Raw genomic sequence first — 23,557 nt, 5'->3', positions numbered from 1 at the left:
AGGTCCCACCCCCACGCCAGCGCACGCAAGGTGCGCGCGCACTCTCAGATCGCTACTCGCCGGGCTGGGTCGGGCGCGCAGGCGCAGTGAGGAGGCCGCGTGGGGGGAGCAGGCGGCGCTGGGCCAAGGAGGCCCGCGGCGGGATATTCCCGGCGGCGAGCGCGGTATGGCTGGGTGGCCGGGGGGAATGGGCGTCACGTTCCTTTTTCTCCGCTCTCTTTCTTCCCTGCAGTAGGGAAGGTGCAGTCCCCGGGGTGGGTTGGGAGAAGCTGGAGTGGGAGGTTAGTGGGCCCCTTGGGGACAGAGGGGCGGCCCCTGATCCCAGTCCCCAGAGGCGGCGGGGAACCCCGAGACCCCCGCCTGCACTCACCTGCCTTCCCAGGGTACTGGGGCCGGCCTGGGGGTGGGGGTGGACTGCGGTCCAGCCTTTGCGAGGTGGCCTCAGCCGGTCGCCCTGCCGTGGCTCCTCGAGTTTGTCAACTTCTGTCGTCTTTTCTGTTTCCTAGCCTGGGTCTTCAGATGACTTTGTGACTTGTTTGCCAGGAGCTTCTGTGGTGTGGAGAATGAGTCCACTGCTTTCACTGTCATGCCAATAGTGGCTCCCTTGGCTCCAGGGGGTTCCCAGGTTTCTCATTTCACCAGAGGCTGCATCAGCCATGGACTAAGACTGGAAAGATGAAGAGAGAGGGAAAGAGAGGGACAGACGTGTATGCATACTTCTATGTAGCACCCACAGAGATCACAAAGGCACGCAGAGTACCAACTTGTTCATTGAATTTAGGGTTCCTGGAAGGCTCTCTTCTTCAGATTTGAAGGGGGTTGGTCTGGGGACAAAAAGGAGGTATTGCTTTCCGTAGTGGGCCCTAAATGAACTTTGCCATCCTAAGAGATTGGATGGACTGAATTTATAAATAGGTTAACAAAAGAGCATGTGGATGGAGAACCTTTGGGTTACTTAGGAAAAGCTGGGATATTGGGAGCTACTTAAACCCTGGCTGCTGGACAGAGAAAGGGTACTGCCTACCTGGTTGTGTTTGGTTCTTGTGATTGGTCATTGTCTCTGTTGTCTGCTGGCTTTTTAAAGGGTTTATTAGTAGCTTGTGGAATGCAACTGTGAGGTTTGATTTATTGCAGTGCAAACTGAACTCCCATTCAAACTGAGTCCCATTGGATAGCTGGAATCCAGTTCAGTGGATCACGGCCATCATTAAAAAAAAAAAAAAAAAAAAGACAACAGAGTGTGTTGTACTTAATAAGACCAAGTATTGTTTCTTGATGCTTGCTTCAGGTATACATATGTATGTGAATGTGTTAGGTGTTATACCATGTGAGTTTTTGGTGTATCACAGAAAACTTAGAAATGCATTGGGTCTTCCATATCCTCCTGTTTGCCTTCTTGCTTTCCTCAGTCTAAATGTTCAGTCATTTAAAATTGTATAGAAGGACTCAGCACACTGGGAACATACAGTAAAGAACAGGGGGTGTCTCTTTTTTTAGGGAGGTAGTGCCCAAGAAGAAAGATAGTTTACTCTTCACTCATGGAAGTACATGGAATTGAAGAACAAGTGTTTTTTTGGAGTGGGAAGTGGGTTGGCTTACTTAGAAAGGAGGATGGGGTGAAATTATTGTTGGTAGACTCCGTGGTGGGAAAAGTCGCAGTAGATTTGGATTCTGGGAGTTGTTTTGGGTTGGAACAAGCAGTTGAGGTGAACAGGGATCTGTCCTGTTTTTTTTTTGTTTTGTTTGTTTGTTTTGTTTTTACTTTTCTTAGATGGAATTGGCCATTCAACCCTTAGAGTTTCTTCGATGTATATTTCCTGTGGAACTTTTTTATATATTGTTTTGATTTTATGGTTGTAAAGCTGGTGTAATCCAATGCCAATAGCATTTATGATGGAAGTGGGTCACTAAGGATCACTACAAGGTATTTCTTATGTAATACTATTTTTAATCTGAACATGTGGGGGATTCCTCGTATATTTCTGCCTGTGCCGGATTAAGATTACCACATATTAACAGACAGAAAGAAGAGAGAACTTTTCAAAAAGCCTGAAATAATAATTGAATCAAACACACTGTGAAATCCATGAAGAAACAGTGGGCAAAATATTTTGTTATTGCTTCTGAATATCAGGGATAAAAACCTTGGCATGGAGGTCATTTTTCAGGTGGTACTCTGCTGGGCACTGAATGGGATTAGACTCACCTGAACAGTTAGAGTCTTAGATGATGTAATAGTCCTTTTAAGCCTGTCTTGTCCCATTTTTGGGTTGGGGGACCCAACATAAAATGTCTGTGGGGGGGACTTGGAGCCCCCAAAAGTCTCTTTTTGAGGGCCTCAAAAATTAGGTTCCAAGTTAGCCTTTATTTTAGAGGCTGTTGGTTGGTTTTGGGTTGTAGCTCACCCTGATGCGATTGTACATGTGTATTAGCAGTGACAGCAGGTTTGTAAGAGAGGACTGATACAGAGTCCAACAGTGTTGCTGTGGGTCAGATAATATGCTTTCTTGTTAAGAAAGGCACCAGGCAGCTTATTTATTAGTGAAATACAACTCAGAGTGGGAAAGCCCCCTTGTCAGAACTTTCTAAAAATCATTTGTGTCTTTAGAAGAGGGAAGGAGCACTTGGCCACATCTACTTTAACATGTGAAAAACACTTTTAGGAGTGAGGGATCTTTATTTTTATGTATTTATTTTTAAGGTGGGAGAGAGTGAGTGAGAGAGAGCACGAGTAAGGGAAGGGGCAGAGAGGGAGGGAGAAGCAGACACCCTGCCGAGCAGGGAGCCCAAGTGGATGTGGGGGGAGTTGGGAGGGAACCTGGATCCTCCTGATCTTGACCTGAGCTGAAGGCAGAGCTTAAATGACCAAGCTACCAGGTTTCCCTGGAGTGAGGGATCTTTAAAGAGTGAGGGTATATCTTTAAAGATATACCCATGGGGCTACCCTGAGAATCAGGGAGTGAGGCTCTTCTTCCTGGTCAATATCTGGGAAACAAACTGTTTATGCTGCAGACCTAGTCCCTACTGGTTAGTTCAGGGAGGGATTCCCCACTTGAAGACAACCCCTTTCATGAGGGAAGCCAGAGCACTTTCATTTGCATGTCTCTTTGCTCTTCCCTTGGACCCCTGCTTGACAGAGAGTTGCTGAGGTCCTAAAGAATGGGGGTGGAAGAGATATGCTTTTCATCAGCAGAATCCAGGGGCTCTCCTAGGATTTTCCTTTTCTCTACTGCCCACCTGCCATCTCCATAAACCTGGCTTCTTGCCAGTGGCCCAGTAGAGGTACTAATGGGAAGGAATTGTGTATGTGATTAAGTAGAAGTTAACTTTGCCTTATATAGTTTTTCTGAGTTTGACCATGCAAAGATTGCTACAGACTTATTTCCCGCACTGGGGTTGTTGGCACACCTGTGAGGTAGGGATGGAGGGGAAGCAAAGCTAGAATAGATACAATCCACACATTGAAAAACCTATTTGAGTAATTGAAAATTGGCATTGTATATTAAAGAATTACTATTTAAAATATTTTGTAACAAGGTGGAGCATAAGGTAAATAAACAAGCATGGGACAAGAACCCTGGAAACATTTTATTTTTGTGAATCAAATTGAGAAATAGGGTCCTCACTGGTAACCTTGGTAGAAAGAGCCCACTGTGTTGTGCTGGGATGCTTTGCTTATTGATAGTGATGCTGTGAAAACTGACACTTTGGCAGATGAATCAGATCAGTTTCAGCTTTGGTCCTAGGCTGGCCTGGGTATAGTGCAGATATTTATTGGAAATACACAGGCACCTGGGTGGCTCAGTCATTTAACCGTCGGACTCTTGGTTTTGGCTCTCGGTCATGGTCTCAGGATCCTGGGTTTGAGCCCCATATGGGGCTCCCAGCTCAACGGGGGAGGGGGTCCTGGCTTGAGATTCTCTCCCTCTGCCCCTTCTCCTCCCTTGCACATGCACACTCTCAACATCCAAAAAAAAAAATCTTAAAAAAAAAAAAACCTTTCTATGTGGGTGGGGGATTGGTTAGGTGGGTATTAAAGAAGGCACTTGTGATCAGCACTGGGGGTTGTATGTAGGTGATGAATCACTGAATTCTACTCCAGAAACCTATATTGCCCTGTATGTTAACTAAGTAAAATTTAATTTGGAAGGTAAAAAAAAAGGCTTTTTAATTCCTGAGTTTTAAGGTTCGACAGAGGAGAAAGAGAGCTTACCCTCCGTGTGGCATATTTGTTTCTGTGAAGTTTATTGTGGTTAAAGGTGCCCTCTTAGCTGTGTAGGGTGCAATAGAAACAGACCAACAACAGGTTGGTTAACGTTTTGGACTTCACTTCTTAATCTGCAAAATGGTGTTTTCTTGAGCCCCCAGAACTATTCAAAACCCTTAGCAGATTCAGCCCCTTGTAGACTTGTTGCTGTTTGTTATTTTTCTGGAGGTTTCTGTTGGGTGCTCATGAAAAGAGTCGTCCAGGGGTGCCTGGCGGGCTCAGTCAGTAGAGCATGCAACTCTTAATCTTGCGGTTGTGAGTTTGAGCCCCACTTTGGGTGTAGACATTACTTAAAAATAAAATCTTGGGGCGCCTGGGTGGCTTAGTTGGCTAAGGGTCTGCCTTCAGCTCAGGTCATGATCCCAGGGCTGTGGGATGGAGCCCTACCTTGGGCTCTCTGCTCAGCAGAAAGCCTGCTTCTCCCTCTCCCACTCCCCCGCTTGTATTTCCTCTCTCGCTGTGTCTCTTTGTCAAATAAATAAAGTCTTAAAAAATAAATGAATAAAATCTTAAAAAAGAAAAAAAAGGAAGGGAGTCATCCAACAAAATGATCTATGAAAGTACTTCAAGAATTGTAACATGTTCTATTTGTGTGAGGTTAAAAAAAAATCCTAAAACTTCCTAAAAGAGACTAATTGTACAACAAAACAATAATGAGGTTTTTTTTTTTTATGTTATTTATTTTTTTGACTGAGAGACTGTGAGAGGGAATCAACCAGGGGGAGCGGGAGAGGGAGAAGCAGGCTTCCCACCGAGCAGGGAGCCCAATGCAGAGCTCAATCCAAGGACCCTGAGATCATGACCCGAGCTGAGGGCCAGTGCCCAAGGACTGAGCCACCCAGGTGCCCTCAGTAATGAGTTTTTAAGCAGCAAATAAGAGTACTTATTGGGGGGGCGCCTGGGTGGCTCAGTGGGTTAAGCCGCTGCCTTCGGCTCAGGTCATGATCTCGGGGTCCCGGGATCGAGTCCCGCATCGGGCTCTCTGCTCAGCAGGGAGCCTGCTTCCCTCTCTCTCTCTCTCTGCCTGCCTCTCCATCTACTTGTGATTTCTCTCTGTCAATAAAAAAAAAAAAAAAAAAAAAAAAAAAAAAAAAAAAAAAAAAAAAAAAAAAAAAAGTACTTATTGGTACAGAAAGATTGGGGCAACACCTGCAGGGGATGGAAGGGGCTGTGTCTGCATGATAGGGCAGAGGGTCAGGGAGTGCCTTTTTTGATTCCTGGAAGTTGGTAGGCTTGTTTTTCCCTCCTTTGATTAAGGACACTTGTATCCTTACCCTAGGTGTTTTTCCTTTTTGTGATTCGGCCCTGCATTTGTATGGCATTTCTTTTCAGTTATTGACAATGTCCTTTGAACATGCCTCTGTGATTGTACTGAACTTTTGATTTTTTTTTTTTTTTTTCTTTGGAGCCCATCCGCTTGAGAGGCTTTTTTTTTTTCTTAAAGATTTTATTTATTTATTTGACAGACAGAGATTACAAGTAAGCAGAGAGAGAGGAGGAAGCAGGCTCCCTGCTGAGCAGAGAGCCCGATGTGGGGCTCGATCCCAGGACGCTGGGATCATGACCTGAGCCGAAGGCAGAGGCTTTAACCCACTGAGCCACCCAGGCGCCCCTTGAGAGGCCTTTAAAAATGTACATGACAGATAAATAAATAAAATCTTTAAAAAAAAAAAAAAGAAAAAAAGGGGCGCCTTGGTGGCTCAGTGGGTTAAGCCGCTGCCTTCGGCTCGGGTCATGATCTCGGGGTCCTGGGATCGAGCCCCGCGTTGGGCTCTCTGCTCAGCAGGGGGCCTGCTTCCTCCTCTCTCTCTCTCTCTCTCTCTCTGCCTACTTGTGATCTCTCTCTGTCGGATAAATAAATAAAATCTTTAAAAATGTACATGACATGTCAGGCACTTAAAGATGGAGACAATGAATCCACAAACAATGAATCCACATAAGGTGGAAACAATGAATACACGCAGGAAGTATGCCATTTTGCTGATCCTTGCTCAAGTAGTACATTTCTGCTTTGTACAGAGCAGTAGAGATATAGACTCTGTCTGCTTTTCCAGCTCCGTCTCTGTGTATTAAAATTCATTAAACATGAGTTTCCTGTATCTAGGAGGCTTCCTTAAGTTACTAAGAGCCTGAAAGACCACCAGCCCCCAGCATGGAGCCTCTCTGGAGCTGGGGCATGAATTGCAATTGCAGGTCGAATTGTATTCATTTAACAGATACTTAGTAAACTCCATTCGTGTGCATTGTGCTGAGTCCTCTGAGTGTGCAGCACTGAGCCGTGCAGGCCTGGTCCCTGCTGTCACCTAGTGTATTTCCCGTGGGACCTGTAAGGTGGGACCTTCCAGTGGGACCTGTTAAGTGTCAAGTAAAACATTCATCTGTGTGTCCCTGTAACTTAAAGCCCTCCCTGGCCAAAACGGAAGGGATATCTTAAATCTAAACCAGGTTGGAAAGTGAGCACAATTCTTGGATTGTGTTAAGTAATCTCTTTCATTCCCTCCCTCCCTCCTGCTTCTCTTGCTTCCCCTTCCCCCTCTCCGGAGAGGTTGTGATTCATACTCTAAACCTGAAGGGCAGTACTTGGTGCCTACCGGGAAGTGGCATGAAAAGCCATCTCTGGCACTGGAGTCTCCAGAATACCTGGCCTCTGAGTGAGAGTGTTGTGGAGGAGGAAATATCATGGGGGTTAGTTTCCTGTGCAAACACAAGACTCAGAATGACATTGCTTGTGAAACCAAGCATTATATATAGATGCTCTGAAGTGAATCAGGGCCTGTGTCTGCTGATGGATTTATGCTGGGAAATAACATCAAGGTCAGTCGGAGTTGCTTTGAAGTAAATTGCTGCCTCCATTCCTCTGGCCCAATCCAAACCAGTTATTTCGTGGTGGGATAAGGTGCTTTTCCACAGTGGGCATTGTAGGCACCAGGCGCAGGAGATCATTCTAGGGGCTTGTAAACATGGCAGGGGCTAATCCTCCTCGCAATACTGTTACCACGATTCTCCTAAAGTATGTTTGCATGTGATGTCCTGGTTCCTGATAACAGAGATAAGAGCTCAGCAGTTCCGGCTTTCCTTCTGTGTAGAGCCATGAGTGAGGGGAATCTTTTTCTGTTGACTGTCGCATTTATTTTATTCAACAAATTTTCTTTGCATTCCTACTCTGTCAGGAACTGCTGGGATGGGAATGGAGGGGACCACAGATTTTTTGTTGTTGTTGTTTTACGAAAGAGGGACATGGGGCACCTCGGTGGCTCAGTTGGTTAAGCATCTGTCTTCGGCTCAGGTCATGATCCCAGCATCTTGGGATCAACCCCTCCCCCTGCCCCCCACATTGAGCTCCTTGCTGTGTGGGAAGCCTGCTTCTCCCTCTGCCTGCTGCTCCCCCTGCTTGTGCTTGTTCACTCTCTCTGTCAAACAAATAAATAAAATCTTAAAAAAAAAAAAAGGCACATTTATACAGTAAGTGAATATATTTGGTTTTTCTGTGCTTTCATGTTCATGGGAATGCTTATTGCTGTCCATTTGATGTCTTAAGTCCTTTGGGTGTGGAGGTCACTATCAGATCCACTAAGGAGCTAGTGAAAAGTCTGGATTGGACCTTGTCTTGTGAAAATGGTAGTAGCCCTGGAGAAGTGAGTGTATTGCTCCTGTATCTGAAGGTAGTACACAGAATCCTCATGATCTGAGTCTCTATGATCCCTGAATCCCAGTGTGAGATCAGGTGCCAGGTTACCAAGACCTCTGGCTCCTGAGTTTTGGCAAATGAGTAGCAAGAATTAGGATGTTAAGGGTTATCAGCCTTATATGAAAAAAAGTATCCAAATGTATGCAGTTGACTGGGTTTGGATAGTGAACATTGGAGCTGTGAGAGTTACTCTGGCCCGGATCCCCAGATGTCTTCAGTGTGCAGGTGGTATAACTGTAGTTTTACACAAGGCTTCCTGGGGGAGATGGCGTTTGGCGTCGTTTAGATTTAGCTGGGTGGAGACGGGCATAGGTTGTGGGGGTGGATTGTGAACAAGGCACAGAGAAGAGGTCTGGGTTTGGGTTTGTGCCCAGGCTGCCCAGCAGATTTTAGAGAGGTGCCTTGAATTGTGGGTTTGTTGTACCCAAGTCGGGAAAGTTCTGGGAAGCACCCAGCACTTCAGCAGTCCTTGGCTAACGGAAGTGTTATTGAGGAAGAGGTGCAGCGTGGAGAGGCAGAGTGTTGCCGTTCTGGGAGAGAGAATGTGGGTGGGTGGTGCTGGGCTAATCTTGAGGGTTCTGTGGAGGAGCTGAGGAGCCTCTTTTCTCCCTGGGAATGAGAACAAGGGCCCACCAGCGTCAGATGGGAAAGCTTGGCTGAGATTGGAGGTCACTGTAGCCTGGGTGAGACAGACTGATTTTCACACGCCCCCCCCCCCCTTTTTTTCTTTCTAAGGGCGATCTTTAGTTATTGCTCCGAGCATGGAGCTCTTCTTGCCACCTACACTACACATTGTGCTCAAAACTTAAATCGGATTAAAGTGAGTAATTTTCACCTGGTGTTTATACATTTTGGTTGACTCAGCAAGTGTTGAGTTAGGCATGAGAAAAATGTGCCTGTGATTATCAGTGATGGAACAAGGATGATTTCACAGTTGGAAAAATATTAATATTTAAAGTTAAACTGTGTTAGCTGTTGAGTAAGCACATGGGTTCAGGAAGCTGAGTACTGGGGTACAAATTTCAACTTTGTCACTCTTGGCTGTGTGACCGTGGGTGAATTCTCTAACCTCACTGATTAGAAAGTTACTCCTCGTGTGTAAAATGAGGCTAATACTAATGCCTGGTTCCTAGAGGTTTTTGTGAGGCTTAAATGAGATGGTAACGTAAGGTACTTAGTCTAGTGCCAGATGTGTTACAACTCTTGAGCTAATTTTTCATAAAGAAAACAGAAGCAGACTAGGTGACCCATGAAGCTGCTTCTCACCCTCAGCCCCCTGTGTGACATGAGCTTTGAATGGCAGAGTGAACCTGTAAGGTGCGGGGGGAGACCTTTGGGCTGAAGCTGGGCCCAGTTTTGGTTCTGGGTCTGCCCCAGTTTTGGTTTTGTGGCTAGCCATGGGTCACACAAGTCACGTCATCTCTCTATATCTCTGTTTCTTCATCTGTGAGACAAGATGGGATGGGATGGGTGACAATGATGGCAACGGAGATAGCCAGTAGGTACTGTGTGCCAGGCACTGTGTTCCGTGCTTTGCTCAGTTTATCCTGTGACCAGCTGTGAGTAGGTGTTGCAGATGGGGAAACCGAAGCTCAGAGTTCTTTGTCCAGGGTCACCTAGCTAGCTATAAAGGTAAAGCTGGCCTCATCTGATAGTCTTTGATTCAATGTGTCAGGTGTTAATAGTTCTAGAAGTTCACTGCCTTCTTTTGCATTTAACTTTCTGATTAATTTTGGCCAGTGCTTTCTGGGTTGTCTTAAGAAAAAGACTGGAGAGGGGCGCCTGGGTGGCTCAGTGGGTTAAAGCCTCTGCCTTCAACTCAGGTCATGATCTCAGGGTCCTGGGATCAAGCCCCACATCGGGCTCTCTGCTCAGCAGGGCGCTTGCTTCCTCCCCTCTCTCTCTGCCTGCCTCTCTGCCTACTTGTGATCTGTCAAATAAATAAATAGAATCTTAAAAAAAAAAAGAAAAGAAAAAGACTGGAGACTAAGCTTGTGGTTTGACTCTAAATTGTAGTTAATAAGCATTTCTGGAGTGTCTGCATATTTCTTTGGAAGTAAATAATAGCTCCCCCTCCCACTCTTATTAAGTAAAATCTTATCTAAGGTGCTTTGAACTTAGGTGAAGGAAGACTGTGTGTGAATACTGCCGCGGTAGAGGCCTTTCTCAGCAGATTTCTCTATGAGGCCCTCTGCAGCCAAACATTTGGATAGAGCAGGCGTGTCTTGCCACTGGAATTGCCAGCTGGTTGTAGGGTTTTCTTCAACATGCCCCTAACTGATGCCTGGGAGTTGTAGGCCATTGGGCTTGCTGGATGTGTTGGTGCTTGGGAGACACAGGGTTGGGGTTCTGCAAGTTGGAGGCCCTGGTGTTGGGTCACTGTTTGCCCTTTTAGCTCCAACTTGCCCTCCTAAATTCCACTTTCAGCTGAAGTGTGGGGCACGTAGTTTTTCCATGTTCTATTGTTGTTTGGGAGACTGACCCAAGTGGAGGCTTTGGTCATTGACTTAGTGGGAGTATCTTTTGGTTCTACTTGGCTAGCCCTGAGGTACCCAGGCATTCTGGCTCTTACATTTGGGGAAAGGTGACACGGTGACACAACAATGCAGCCGATGCTCAAGTAGTCTACCTGCGGGGGGCAGGGGTAAAAGCTCGGGTTTCAGGAGGCACATGAGTGTTAGCAGCAGCACTAGATTGTAAGCTTTCCTCTGTGGAGGACTTGGGGAGGGGTCACTGTGTATATCCCAGGATTCCTGCTTTCTTCCTGCCTGTGGAAGTGATGTAACCAGGAAGGCATCCTCCCTGCTATTGTATTGTAGTAAGAACTGCTCTGGGCCGTTCCAGCTCTCTGACCCCAGGTAGAATATGAATCAGCAGAACTGTAACTGGAGTTCCATCTGATCATGTGCTTATCTTTTAACCACTAAGATTTATATTTAGTGACTAATGATCTTCTGCTAGAAGTACCATCTCCCACACAAGTCCCCGGCAGGCTGGCTCTGAGTAAGGACGCTGACTTAGAAATAAACCCATTCCCCCTCTTTTCCTGCAGGATTTGCCATGCCTTTCTGTGCTGGGCTCTGGGGCCCCTTCACCCATGCAAGCAGAACACTCAGCCAGCGCAGTTTCAGGTAATTTTCCCATTCAGTTTTTTTTTTTTTTTTTTAAGATTTTATTTATTTATTTGACAGAGAGAAATCACAAGTAGATGGAGAGGCAGGCAGAGAGAGAGAGAGAAGCAGGCTCTCTGCTGAGCAGAGAGCCCGATGCGGGACTCGATCCCAGGACTCTGAGATCATGACCTGAGCCGAAGGCAGCGGCTTAACCCACTGAGCCACCCAGGCGCCCCTCCCATTCAGTTCTTAAAGCTTTGTCTCTGAGTAAGCCTACCATCAGGGTTGGGTATTATGTGACTAGAAAGGGAGCGGGAACTCAGAGGAGTGGGAACTCAGAGGAGTGGGCTTGGCTTCTGGGAAAGCTAAACAGGCCAGAGCAGCTGGGGTTTGGTTGTGGTGGGTAAGAGGATTGGTAAGGATGTGACCTTGCTGTTGGAGGTAGGGTAGGGAATGGCTCAAAGTAGAGGAAACTTCGGTTCTTGCCAGATTCTTGTAGTGACTCCCAACATCTCTCGACGCTGTCATGCCCCCAGTGCATGAAAACCTCTTTTAAAAACGGAATCTTGTTTTAAAATGTTACATGCATATTACCAAAACTCAGGCATGATAGAAGTATGACAGCCTCCCCTCCTTTTAGATGCTAAGCCAGGACACAGAGCATGGGTGCCTTATTGTTGGCAAACATGCCTCCTGGCCCCATTCGTGCACTCCCTGGCGTTTACTGAGCACTGCGCCTAGGGTTGGTCATAGATGAATAAGAATTGCTTCCTGTCCTCAAAGAGTCTTCACAGTTGGCCACAGGAGCAAACTTGGAAACAAATAAATCTGAGGAAATGTGACCAGTATAATAATAGAGGTTTGTACGGTGCTTTGGATGGCCTGAGACAGGAGCTGCTGATGGAGGAGGAGGAAGGGAGAACAGAGGCAGCCTTCCCAGAAGGGAAGTGGGAGCAGGCCCCGTCCAGGCCTCCAGGGAGGGCTGAGAGGCGTGGTGTGCCTGAAGGGCACAGATCACTCTGACCCGCTCTGTGGTCAGTGATAAGAGATTGTGACCCTCAGATGGCAGGTAAATGGAGGCGAGGTTGTCAACAGTGTAGACAGTGGAGACCACTGAACAGTTCTAAGGGGAGTGGTCTCAGTTTTATGTTCTTTTTTTTTTTTTTTGACAGAGACAGGGAGAGAGAACACTAGCACAGGGTGTGGGAGAGGGAGAAGCAGGCTTCTGCTGAGCAGAGAGCCTGATGCAGGGCTCAATCCCAGGATTCTGGGATCATGACCTGAGCTGAAGACAGATGCTTAACGACTAAGCCACCCAGGGGCCCCTCAGTTTTATGTTCTAAAAGAGAGCTCTTGGCTGGCAACATGAGGCACACGGAACCAGTTTGGACACTAACAGTCTTGGTGTAAGAGAGAAAGCTGCCAAACTGCGGAAGTGTTGGTGGGGGCAGGGAGAGGACTGAGGGGCCTCACAGGTAGTATCAATAGGATTTGGCAGCCAGGATGTTGATGGAGAGAGAGGGTTATGGCTTAGGAGCTGGAGAAGCCGTTAGCTAAGTAAGAAATGCAGCAGCACGGGGTGGTTTGCAAGGGGAGATGATGAGGTCAGTGTGGGATCTAGTGAGTGTGCAGTATCAGTGGGACATGTTGTGGGAAGCTTAGAGTGGAAAGGCAGGGCTAGAATAAAGGAGAGAAATGAGGCCGGAGATGGAATTTACTAGTTGGAAGCAAAGGGAATCAATAAAACTGCCCCAGAGTAGGTCTGTGGAATGGGAGCAGAGAGCCCAGGGTTACCCTGCAGAATGCTAGCACTTAAGGTGCTCACATCAGGAAAACAGAAATCCCTGTTATCAGATGCTTAATAATAGCTTATCTGCCTTTAATAGGTACACTTTATTTTTTAATTTGTTTTTTAAAGGATTTTATTTATTTGAGAGAGAATGTGAGAGGGGGGAGTGTCAGAGGGAGAAGCAGACTCCCTGCTGAGCAGGGAGCCTGATGTGGGTCTCTGTCCTGGGACTCTAGGATCCTGACCTGAGCCAAAGGCAGCTGCTTAACCAACTGAGCCACCCAGGCTCCCTAATAGGTACACTTAAAAAAAAAAAAAAAAAAGTCCATTCTAGTGGGGAAAAATGCATTGAGACAAATGATCGTTACCTCAACTTTTTTCTGGTTTCTTCTTTTATGTCAGGAGACTCTCTTAGCAAACCTATTCATTCATATTGTCTGGTTCCCAGCAACACATTGATGGGAAATTTGGGAATCAGTATATTCTGGGGGAGCAGGTTTTACAGGCTAGGCAATGGATGAGGCCTGGCCCATAAAATAGTCCCTTAATGCTCAGAGTTCTTTTGGATACCAGAGGCTTTCAGTTAGGCTGCCATGAAGTTCCTTCTAACAGAAAATTGGGTTCCATTTAAAACCCCACCACGGGTGCCTTAGGGTCCTGGGATCAAGCCCTACATAGGGCTCTCTGCTCAGCGGGGAGCCTGCTTCTCCTTCTCTCTCTGCCTGCCTCTCTGCCTACTTGTGATCTCTCTGTCAAATAAATAATTAAAGTCTTTAAAACAAAAATAAAACAAAACCCTTCAAATCGAGATGTTGACTCAGCAGCAGGAACTTTTGACTGGGAGGAAACTGTCTTGGGCACAGAGAAGTCTTCACAAGCACCCAACTTTCTGTCAGGGCCTTGGGTTTTGCTCTGTTCAGTGCTTTGTTGCTAACGTGTGATCTCTCCCAGGCCTTGCCCTCAGAAGCCTCTGCACCCTGACCAGGAGAGATGCAGACCTCAGACTTTTTTTCTCTTTCCTCAGCACCACCGGGAGCCTCAGTGCAATTCAGAAGATGACGCGGGTCCGTGTGGTGGACAACAGTGCCCTGGGGAATACACCATACCATCGCCCTCCTCGTTGCATCCATGTCTATAACAAGAATGGGGTGGGCAAGGTGGGCGACCGGATACTACTGGCCATCAAGGGACAGAAGAAAAAGGCCCTCATTGTGGGGCATCGCATGCCCGGTCCCCCGATGACCCCTAGGTTTGACTCCAATAATGTGGTCCTCATCGAGGATAATGGGAACCCTGTGGGGACCCGAATTAAGACACCCATCCCCAGCAGCCTACGCCAAAGGGAAGGTGAATATTCCAAGGTGCTGGCCATTGCTCAGACCTTTGTGTGAGCAGGGCTCAGTCCCTTGGCTGCGGTAGGAATCATGGGAGGGAACCTGGGGCCTGTGGCTGGGGAATAGTGTCTGATGAAAAAATAAACCCTTTCATGTATGTTTCCTCCTGAACTTTTTGGGATGTGGTCATGAGGTAGATGGCACTGAAGCAATTAAAAGGCAGCCGACTCTTGTCTGGTCATATCAATGGCATGAGGTAGCCTGTGAGCTCATCCAGGATTATCAGTCTCTGGAAAATGGAGGTACAAACCAAATGCCAGTTCATAAATGTGATGTTGGACTCTGTCACTTTCTAACCATGCGAGCTTTTTTATTTTTTATTTTAATTACTTGCCATTCAGAGTATCCTCTTTCTGTGTCAGAGGGCTTGAGATATTAAATGGGTATGAAGATTACAGGTTAGCATGAACAAGGGCAGAGGGACTCATTTCATTTGGCGGAACATTGCCTTCCGGCTCCTCTGGAGCCCAGGCAGTGATCCTTTCTCTGCTGTGAAGTACTCTCTGCTAGGGACCAGAACACTCCTGTGTGTTCAGCAGTGGAAAGCTGCTTCCCTGGACTGCTGGGGGAATGGGTTAGCCTTTCTCTTTTGCAGATGACCTGATCTTGGGCCTGTGCAGGTGAGTCCATTTATTTGTCGATCTGGGGGAGACCTGGGGGCTCCCGTAGTTCCTTTAATGAGATCACATCAACTCATTTATAAATCCTTTATTCATTGGGGTGCCTGGGTGGCTCAGTGGGTTAAGCCTCTGTGTTTGGCTCAGGTCAGTTCTTAGGGTCCTAGGATCAAGCCCCACATCAGGTGCTCTGCTCAGCAGGGAGCCTGCTTCCCCCCCTCTCTCTGCCTGCCTCTCTGCCTACTTGTGATCTCTCTCTTTGTCAAATAAATAAATAAATAATCTTTTTTAAAAAAATCTTTTATTCATTCAGAATATCCTGTGTATGTTCCAGTGGCCTCTGAGAGGCAGAGTAGCATAATGAACACAGGCTCTGTAGTCAGACTGCCTGGGTTTGAATCCTGATTCCCACCACTTACCACTTACTGACTTTGGGCAAGTTTTTTAACTTCTCTGTCCCTCTGGTTCCTCCTCTGTAAAATGGGGATATAATAATGACACTACTTGGTAGGAATGAAGCTTAGTATCTCTCAGCACCTGGCAGTAATAAGCACTCAGGAGGTATTAGCTAATTTCTGTTGCTACTCTGCATGCGCCAGCCCCGAACAATAGTGGAGAATGCAAGTATATAAGGTCCTTGTCCTCTTGGAGCTTATAGTGTTCCCAGGGAAAATCAACTCAGATTGCCCAAGTACTCAGATGCATGTCTTCAAGTGGGAAAGTGCCTGTGATAGCAGGATTAGACTTTTTTCCTGAGGGATTGGAGGCAGCTTCCCCCAGAAAGGGTTGCATTGGCTGCTTTCTGAGGAATGAATAGAAGTGACAGAGCATACTGGTGACCTGGGGCTGGGGAGGAGTATAGACCGGAAAGCAGAAGAGGGAAAATGTAAGGGTGTTGGAAATGTTCTCAATCTAGGCGGGAGTTATGGGAGTATTAAATCTGTAAAGAATTATTGAGCTGTACACCTGAGTGCTCTCTGTGTACCTTATACCTTAGCAAAAATAAATGGATAGGCATTAGTTAGGCAAGAGAGGAGGGAAAAATATTCCAGGCAGAGGGAAGGGCATGTGCAAAAACCCTGTGGCAGCAGTGAATGGGATATATCCCAGGGACTTGAAGAAGCCAGTGTGGCTGGAGCAGGGTGAGTGAGCTGGAGCATGGTGTAGGATGAGGGGAGGAGAGAAGCAGGGCCAGGCTGTGCAGGGTCTTGTAAGCCCCAGGCAGCTTTCCTAGTCTTGAGGGCATTGGCATGCTATTGTCGGGTATTTGGCATGTGGGGTAGAGGTGGTGGGAGAGGACATCTGTTTAGATTTGCTCTGTGGACAGAGGCCAAGGGAGGCCAGAATGGGTAGCATAGGCTTTGCAGCAGACCCTGTGAAGATGAGGACGAGTTGGATGGGGGTGGTGGTGAGGGAGGGGAGTAGAAGCCTTTAGGAGGTGCAGTTCCCTGGGCTTCGTGGTGCATTTAGATGGTGGGGAAGGCCAGGAATGGGTCCCAAGTTTCTGGCTTCCGTGCATGGATGGTTGGTCCTACCAGGCATCGAGGGGGTAGGGCCCTAGGAGAGGTCTGGGTGGGGCAGGGAGCAGTTGAGAGCCTCTGGATGGGGGTGCCTTTGAGACTTCCAAGAGGTATCAAGTAGGTAGCTGGCTGCAAATGATCTCATAATTGGAGTAGCATTTAGTATCTGTTTTGAAAGTATTTATGTATCTGTCTCTTTTTGGGTCCCTCCTAGCCCTTAGATTTGGTAGGCACTGGTCCGTGTTTTATGTGAGGACGTGAGTTTCCAAGGTAATAGAATTTCATGGGGTCTTAAAACTAATAGGTGGTAAAGCTGGCCTTGAAGTCAGATCCTGGGACTTAAAACCAAGGGTTCTTCCCACAACATTATGGGGTCTGTCTTTTGAGGTTGATGAGTCCTCTCCACCTTGAATTGATTGTCTAGCTGTGATTGTAGAAGAGAATTTGAGTTTCCTGAAGTCGGTGGGTACCCTCCCAGGGCCTGTTGCCTGCTAAGTCCTGGCTGCAAGGAAGTGAGGGCTAGTAGTTTTCTTTCTTCCCGGTTGAGGCGGGTGCTGCTCCCCCCACTCCAGGTTCATCTGCCTAAGCTTGAGTCAAGAGAACCTGGGTGCTTCAGGAGCTAAAGTCCTTCTCCATCTGGCCCTCTGGAAGGGCTGCTAGAGTCTGTGGCTGGCCCACTCTGCTGCAGCAGCGGACTGTGGCTGAGGAGGAGGACTCCCATCCATACCAGGATCTCCTTTGTCAGTGGTGAGTGTCTCTCCGGCTGCAGTGGCTGGTACTTAGCAAGCTCCTCGTTTCTCAGCTTTCCAGGCTGCTTCCCGAAGGTTCAGGGGGAAGAGACCCTTGTCCTGGAAAGGAAGGCACAATTGTGATTCTCAGCCAGGCACCACCTGCTCAAGGGCTGGGCCTTTGCTCTTTCCTGAGCTGCCCCTTGCATCTTGGGTCACTTGCCTTCTGGGGTCAGGCTCACTCCTTCCTGTGCCTTGAGTTAGCATACAGCGTGCGGATCCTTTCAGGAGTGTGTGGGGTCATGCCTCTCTGCCGCATTTTCTGAGCCACCCATGCCACTGAGGCTTACCCACGTCTTTCAAATGACTGTCCTCACTGTCCCCCCTCTGCTTCCGTGGGGTTAAACACCCCTCCCAAGGTGTTCTCTGCTGACCACTGGAAGGCTGTGGTTTCCACAAAGCCGAGTGGCTGGAGCCTGCTCTCCGTCTATGACGCAGGCCTTCCCAGCGCACAGCCCAGAATAGCCTCAGCTTTGCTGCTTTTCCAGCTGCCCTATCACTTTGCAAACTGGGATCTAATTTGCTGTCCACCCTCCCCACCCCAGTGTCACAACCAGTACCACTTTCTTTGCTCATGAAATATTTATAATCACAGATTATGTTTCCTTATGAGTCTAAGCTGGCTTTTGTTTTTTCCCTTCCGCACCCTTAAGAAGCTGCCCCTGACAGGTCAGAGTGCCATGTGTCTCTTGGTTTGTAGACTTCATCGCCATGTCTCCTGTGGTGTCCGGCTCTACCTGTAGCTTTGCTCTCTCTGCTTTGGCAGTGCCACAGAAATGTGGTGGAGGGGTTAGTAGGTCCGTGGTTGTAGCTGGGAGGCCTGAGTGCCTGGTGGGCATGTGCTGCTGCCTAGTTGTGTTGGGCAAGCCACAGCCTCAGTGGAGTTGCACGGGGGCTCGGTGCTCAGGGGACCCAGCTGGTGCTGCGGGGGGGTTTGCTCTGGAGTAGTCCAGGCATGCTTCTGTCTGCAGCCCTTGCCCCAGCCGCTTTGAAGGATGTGCCCTTGGCTGCAGGTGGGGCTTGGCCAAAGAATGTGCAGAGATCATTCTGTTACCACCAACATTCTTGGAAGACAGGCTGAGCCCCTGTGCAGGGTGGCCTCTTCCTAGCTGAGAGGCAGGTCCCTCCTGAGACCCCAGCCCAGCCTGGCTCGAGCAAGGGCAGGCAGTGAGAGTCAGTACATCAGGAGGCAGAATTCATCTGAGGCCTGCCTCTTGTGTCTGAGGGGCAGGGAGGAGCCTGAGGGTGTACCTCCTGGTGGGGCCCATGGGCTCAGGCCTTGCCTGGGCACAGGCTCCTTGGCTTCCCTGCTCCGTCCCCTCATTGCCTTCCTTGGCCTCTTCTTGTGCTCTCACATTCTTTCTCCACAGCTGAGAGTTCTTGGTTTTGAAGAAAATTGCAGGATACTGGAATCAAATGATGAGCTTAAATTCCAATCTGTCCTGGCAGCTGTTACGTCTTTCTTTCCTCTGATTTTGTAATTCAGTTTTTAACAGCAAGTTTTGGGACTCTGTTTTATTCTCTCCTACCTGGAGGATGGGTATAGATCACAGTTCAGTTCCCCTCAGCATTTTGGACACTCGCCCAAGTGTCTTCCCAGATGTTAGTCATGTTCCAAATTATTTGGACTTTCCGGGTTCACAGTGGTCCTGAGTTTGCTTCTCAGTTTTCAGCATCAAGCGAATGTCTTTATGATGTTTTCTTTTTTTGTCTTTATGATTTTTTAAAGGCAGTCGTTTCCAGCCAGATTCAGGAATAGTGATACCTATTGTCATTTGCTTGATACTACGACAGGCTATCTCATAAGACAGACCACAAGCTTTTTTTTTTTTTTAAGATTTTATTTATTTATTTGACAGAGAGAGAGAGAGAGCACAAGTAGGCAGAGAGGCAGGCAGAGAGAGAGGGGGAAAGCAGGCTCCCTGCTGAGCAGAGAACCTGATGCGGGGCTCAATCCCAGGACCCTGAGATGTGACCTGAGCCGAAGGCAGAGGCTTAACCCAGTGAACCACCTAGGTGTCCCCCCGCCCTTTTTTTTAAATGAAAGTGACCTTAAACATTTTGGGAATTTCACAAGAACTCTTAAATAATCGGGATACCCTTGGATATTATGAAACCGTGATTGGCAATTGGTTTTAGGACACATGTTTACCTGTCAAATAGAAGCAACTCTAGGCCAACTGGGACTGATGATCCAGTGTGGGATCAGAGCCATCCTCCCTGCTTCCCACTCCTGCTCTGGGCTCCCTGGAGATTTGTAGCACTCCCAAAGGCAGGAGGGCCTCAGTGCTAGCACAAGAACAGGAGAGACAGAGACCTCTCCCCCATGCTGGCCTTTTCCAGGGACACTGCTCCAGGCCTGTGCCAGCCCATATCCACAGGCCAGTGCAGTGCCCTTCCTGTCCCCCATTGGCCCCGTTCATAGCTTCGGTAATGCCCTGGTTTGCTGCCAGCTCTGCTTAAAGGTTTACTGGTGAAGGAGAATGAAAACCTTGCTTGAAATGAGGTTTTGGGGTTGTCTGGGGATTTTGTGTCTCCAGGCTCGTCCCCCAAATATGAAAACAATTGAGAATTAGTTACTCAGTCCTCAGACTTTGCCACAGATGTTCTGTCCCACAGGCTTCCCTTTGTACTTAATTAAGTTGGTTTTTGGTAGGTAACTTGCAGAGACAGTCTTTATGTACCTGTCTTTTCTCCCTTTTGTTCCATGTAAAAGTTAATTTTAGTCTGACTACTCCCTTTATTTATAAGATCGTGTGTTTATGTTTTTAAAAAGCCTGATGCCGGGGCGCCTGGGTGGCTCAGTGGGTTAAGCCGGTGCCTTCGGCTCGGGTCGTGATCTCAGAGTCCTGGGATCGAGTCCCACATCGGGCTCTCTGCTGAGAGCCTGCTTCCCTCTCTCTCTCTCTCTCTGCCTGCCTCTCCATCTACTTGTGATTTCTCTCTGTCAAATAAATAAATAAAATCTTTAAAAAAAAAAAAAAAAAAGCCTGATGCCAAAGTATTTAGGACTAAAGTGTCTTGATATTTGCAAAAGATTAATTGATGAATCTAAATGAGTATACGGCAATCATACTTTTTTTTTTTTTTTTGAAGATCTTATTTATTTGAGAGAGACCGAGAGAGCAGACAGAGAGGGAGAAGCAGACTCCCTGCTGAGCAGAGAGCCTGATGCAGGACTTGATCCCAGGACCCTGGGATCATGACCTGAGCCGAAGGCAGAGGCTTTAACCCACTGAACCATCCAGGCACCCCATGAGTGTTTTTTTTAATTAAATTTTTTATTAACATATATTATTTGCTGCTATAATATATTATTTGCAGGGGTACAGGTCTGTGTCGTGGTGAGTGTTTAAAGGAAAGGAGAACTTTGTGCTTCCTAAGTAACTGCTGTTTGTTTGGTGGGTGCTTTGAGTTTTCCCTTCTGTGACATACAGCTGGGAGCATAGGGTGCCTTTCTCACAGGGCATGTCATATGTAACCCACCTATGGCCTGAGTTTATTTCAAAACAAAACTGATATGGTTGGACATGGGGGCTGAGGAGCTCTCCAGATTTTACAGATGAAAGAAGCAGATTCAGGATGAGAATCAGATTTGTTGGTTCCCAGTCTAGTTCTCTTCCTTGTATCTCAGCATCACTGAGCACCTCCTTTTACCCCTGAACTTAGAAATAGTGTGAATTTTCTGAAAACCACTTTGGGAAGGGGCCACACCTACCCCGTCTGCCAGGGCAGAAAGTCACAGAATGTGACTACGCTGGGCCCGGTGGGGTTTGGGGTGCCCTGGGGCTGGTTGGGGAGGACGGGGTGCTTGTGCTGCTGTGGGCTGAAACCTCCCCTCTGGACCCTGCATCCCGTCCCCCTCCTCCCGCCCAGGCCCCAGGGCTTCAGAGCCCACCACGCTGCCTTCTCCTCCTTCGTCTGAGCAGCAGGCCGCTTCCTCCCGGGGGCCCGCCTGAGTTGTGGACACCACCGCTGGCAGACCTCTGCCTCTGCGGAATACTTTGACTTTGCAGAGTGCTCTCACCTTTGTGGCCTTAGCCCTTGCCTACTGCTCAGGTGTCTTCCTGCCTTGGTGACAACATTGGGTAATAGGTCAGGCTGATGTCTTTATTTCATAGATAGTAAAACTGAGTGAGCACATGGTGGAATTGGGCCCAGTGTTCTTTTTCTGCTCCATGGGGCCCCTGCTGTGTTTCGTGTGCCCTTAGCATGGCAATTCTCACACCACTTTGTAAGCGGGCAGGCCCCTTGCCCTCAGGAGGGTCTTTCTGTTCCCTGTGGTCTCCCTGGTGCTCAGTAGGTACACAAAAAATATTGGCAGCTCCAAGATAGAAGTTTGAATTTTTTTCTTAATTTTAAGATTGTATTTATTGAGAAGAGGGAGAGCGAGTGGGGCAGAAGGGGCAGAGGGAGAGAATCTAAAGGAGACTTGGTACTGAGCAGGGAGCCTGATGTGGGGCTCAGTCCCAAGACCCTGAGATCACGACCTGAACTGAAATCAAGAGTTGGACTCTTAGCTGACGGAGCCACCCAGGTGGCCCCAAATTTGGATTCTTAATTTAGGAGTCTGTGTTTAGATGTTTAGCATAGGAGTGGGCAAAATTAAGACATTTACAGAGTATTTCTAAGGACCAGTGCTAGACTGGGTTGCATATCTCTGTGCAGATCCTTACCCATGGACTTAACCCGCACAGGTCAGATGCCCAGTGTTCCTGCTCATGGGACGTCTGCCCGTGCTGAATCTAGACCCATAACCCTGTGAAACCAGAGTTCACGTTCGTGTCCAAAGTGTCAGTATGTGCTTTCTTGGAGAGAACCCATGATGAGTGTGGCTTTTGGCCATACCTTTAATATCTTTTGCCAGGATCAACCGGGATAAAAAAGGAGTCCTTAAAGAGAGAGAGAGAGAAAAAATGGAGCCCTTTACTGGAACTAACTTGCTTTCTTTTCCAAATAATAAAATACTCTTCCTCTTCCTAAACTTGGTTTCATTCATACAAAAATTTTAGTCCCTTCAAATGTTTAGGCAACAACATAAAAGAGAGTTACAAGGTGGCTTATGAGGCAGTCGGGTGTACAGGGGCTCAGTGGGCAGCAGTCCCTTCAGACTGGACGGATGGAAGGAGTGAGATGAAGGTAAATGGCTTAACCCTTGCCACAAGTCCATCGGGTTCAAATGATGTCCTTGGAAGCAGTCAGCAGTCACCAGGCTCAGGCAGGGCACAGAGAGTGGAAAAGAAAGAGGAAGAGACACATGTGACAGTGACGGTGTGCCACTCTAAGTTGGCTTCAGCATTAAGTGCCAGGGCTGTTGTTTGCTTCTTATCGACAGAGCTCTTCCCCCTTCCTCCATCTGATTCCTCCACTGTCCCCACCCGGAAAGATGCTGAATAAACACGCTTCTTACTAAAGGTGAATTTCTAAATTTTCACCGTGTTTAGGAGAAAAGAAAATTGTGCAAGGGATAAGGCAGTGGTGCTTAGGGACATTTGTTGCTATCTGGAGGTTTTGGTGATTGTCACAGCTGGGGGTGGCATCAAGCGAGTAGAGCCCAGGGTCAGGGCTAGACCTGCCACGATGTACAGGGCAGCACGCACAACACAGAGCATCCGGCCCCTCATGTCCACAGTGCCCAGGATAGGAAGCCCAGAGGTAAGATGAACTGTGTGTGTAAGGGGACAGAGGACATCTGGGAGTCAGAGTCAATCATCGGTCCCTAAATAATGGTGTTGAAATAACACTCTAACAAATAATAACTCTAACACTGAAATCCATGAAACTCTGTATTGACCGCTGTTTATTTGCCCTTTTGCCCTGGCTTGAGCCCTAAAGGTAGAGTAGCAGCTAATGGGGAATTTAGGAAGGCTGCAGCTTCCCAAAGGGTTGAAAAATAGCCAACAGAGTCAGGGCCATTAGAGGACTAGGTACCGGGCTTGCGGACTGTGGACAGAGGGTCACAGACCCCATGAGGGCTGTGGGATGGGTTTATGAGCAAGGCTGTGGGTTGGGCTCAGCCATTGCTCCTGGGTTGGGTCATGGAGGCCAGTCACTTTCCTCAGAGCTTTGGCTTCTGCCCCTGCCCCCCCCCCCCCAATTCTCCACGACCATCTTAGTGGTGGTACTCACGGCCTTGTTAGCTTACATATCTCACAACCTTGGACTCCCTTTGGGTTTGCCCTGCATCCCATGTCCGTTCATAGTTTTCACAGAGTGCTGTCCATTCTCCTGCTATAGAGTGGCACCCTTCCTCCAGCCTGGGGCCCAGCACAGTGCCACCACGCTGCTGCCTGCTGCCAGGTTTTCTGACAGTCCAGCTGCCCACCAGACCCAGCTCTCGGTATAAACATCACATCAGTATAGACATCAGCCTGGTGTCTG

The 23,557-nt window shown here is 47.9% G+C and overlaps 1 protein-coding gene across 4 annotated transcripts; it reads left to right on the top strand.

Annotated features, from left to right (window-relative positions):
• Positions 1–7: 7 nt before the first annotated feature.
• On the top strand, positions 8–14,362 carry MRPL14 (mitochondrial ribosomal protein L14). Of its 4 annotated transcripts, none has more exons than XM_059178099.1 (3): positions 8–164; positions 11,008–11,086; positions 13,882–14,362. In XM_059178099.1, the coding sequence occupies exons 2-3, from the start codon at positions 11,016–11,018 to the stop codon at positions 14,246–14,248; spliced, it is 438 nt and encodes a 145-aa protein (XP_059034082.1). In that variant the 5' UTR covers positions 8–164; positions 11,008–11,015; the 3' UTR covers positions 14,249–14,362. The 4 variants fall into 4 exon arrangements, with proteins under 4 accessions (XP_059034082.1, XP_059034085.1, XP_059034084.1 ...); XM_059178101.1 differs by lacking the exon at positions 8–164 and adding an exon at positions 7,060–7,081; XM_059178100.1 differs by lacking the exon at positions 8–164 and adding an exon at positions 8,546–8,638.
• Positions 14,363–23,557: the final 9,195 nt, after the last annotated feature.

Source organism: Mustela lutreola, chromosome 6 (assembly GCF_030435805.1).
Source record: "Mustela lutreola isolate mMusLut2 chromosome 6, mMusLut2.pri, whole genome shotgun sequence".
In the NCBI taxonomy this organism is placed as follows: Eukaryota; Metazoa; Chordata; class Mammalia; order Carnivora; family Mustelidae; genus Mustela; species Mustela lutreola.
The sequence above is the reverse complement of the archived record's forward strand: the minus strand, read 5'-3'. Positions and strand labels throughout refer to the sequence as shown.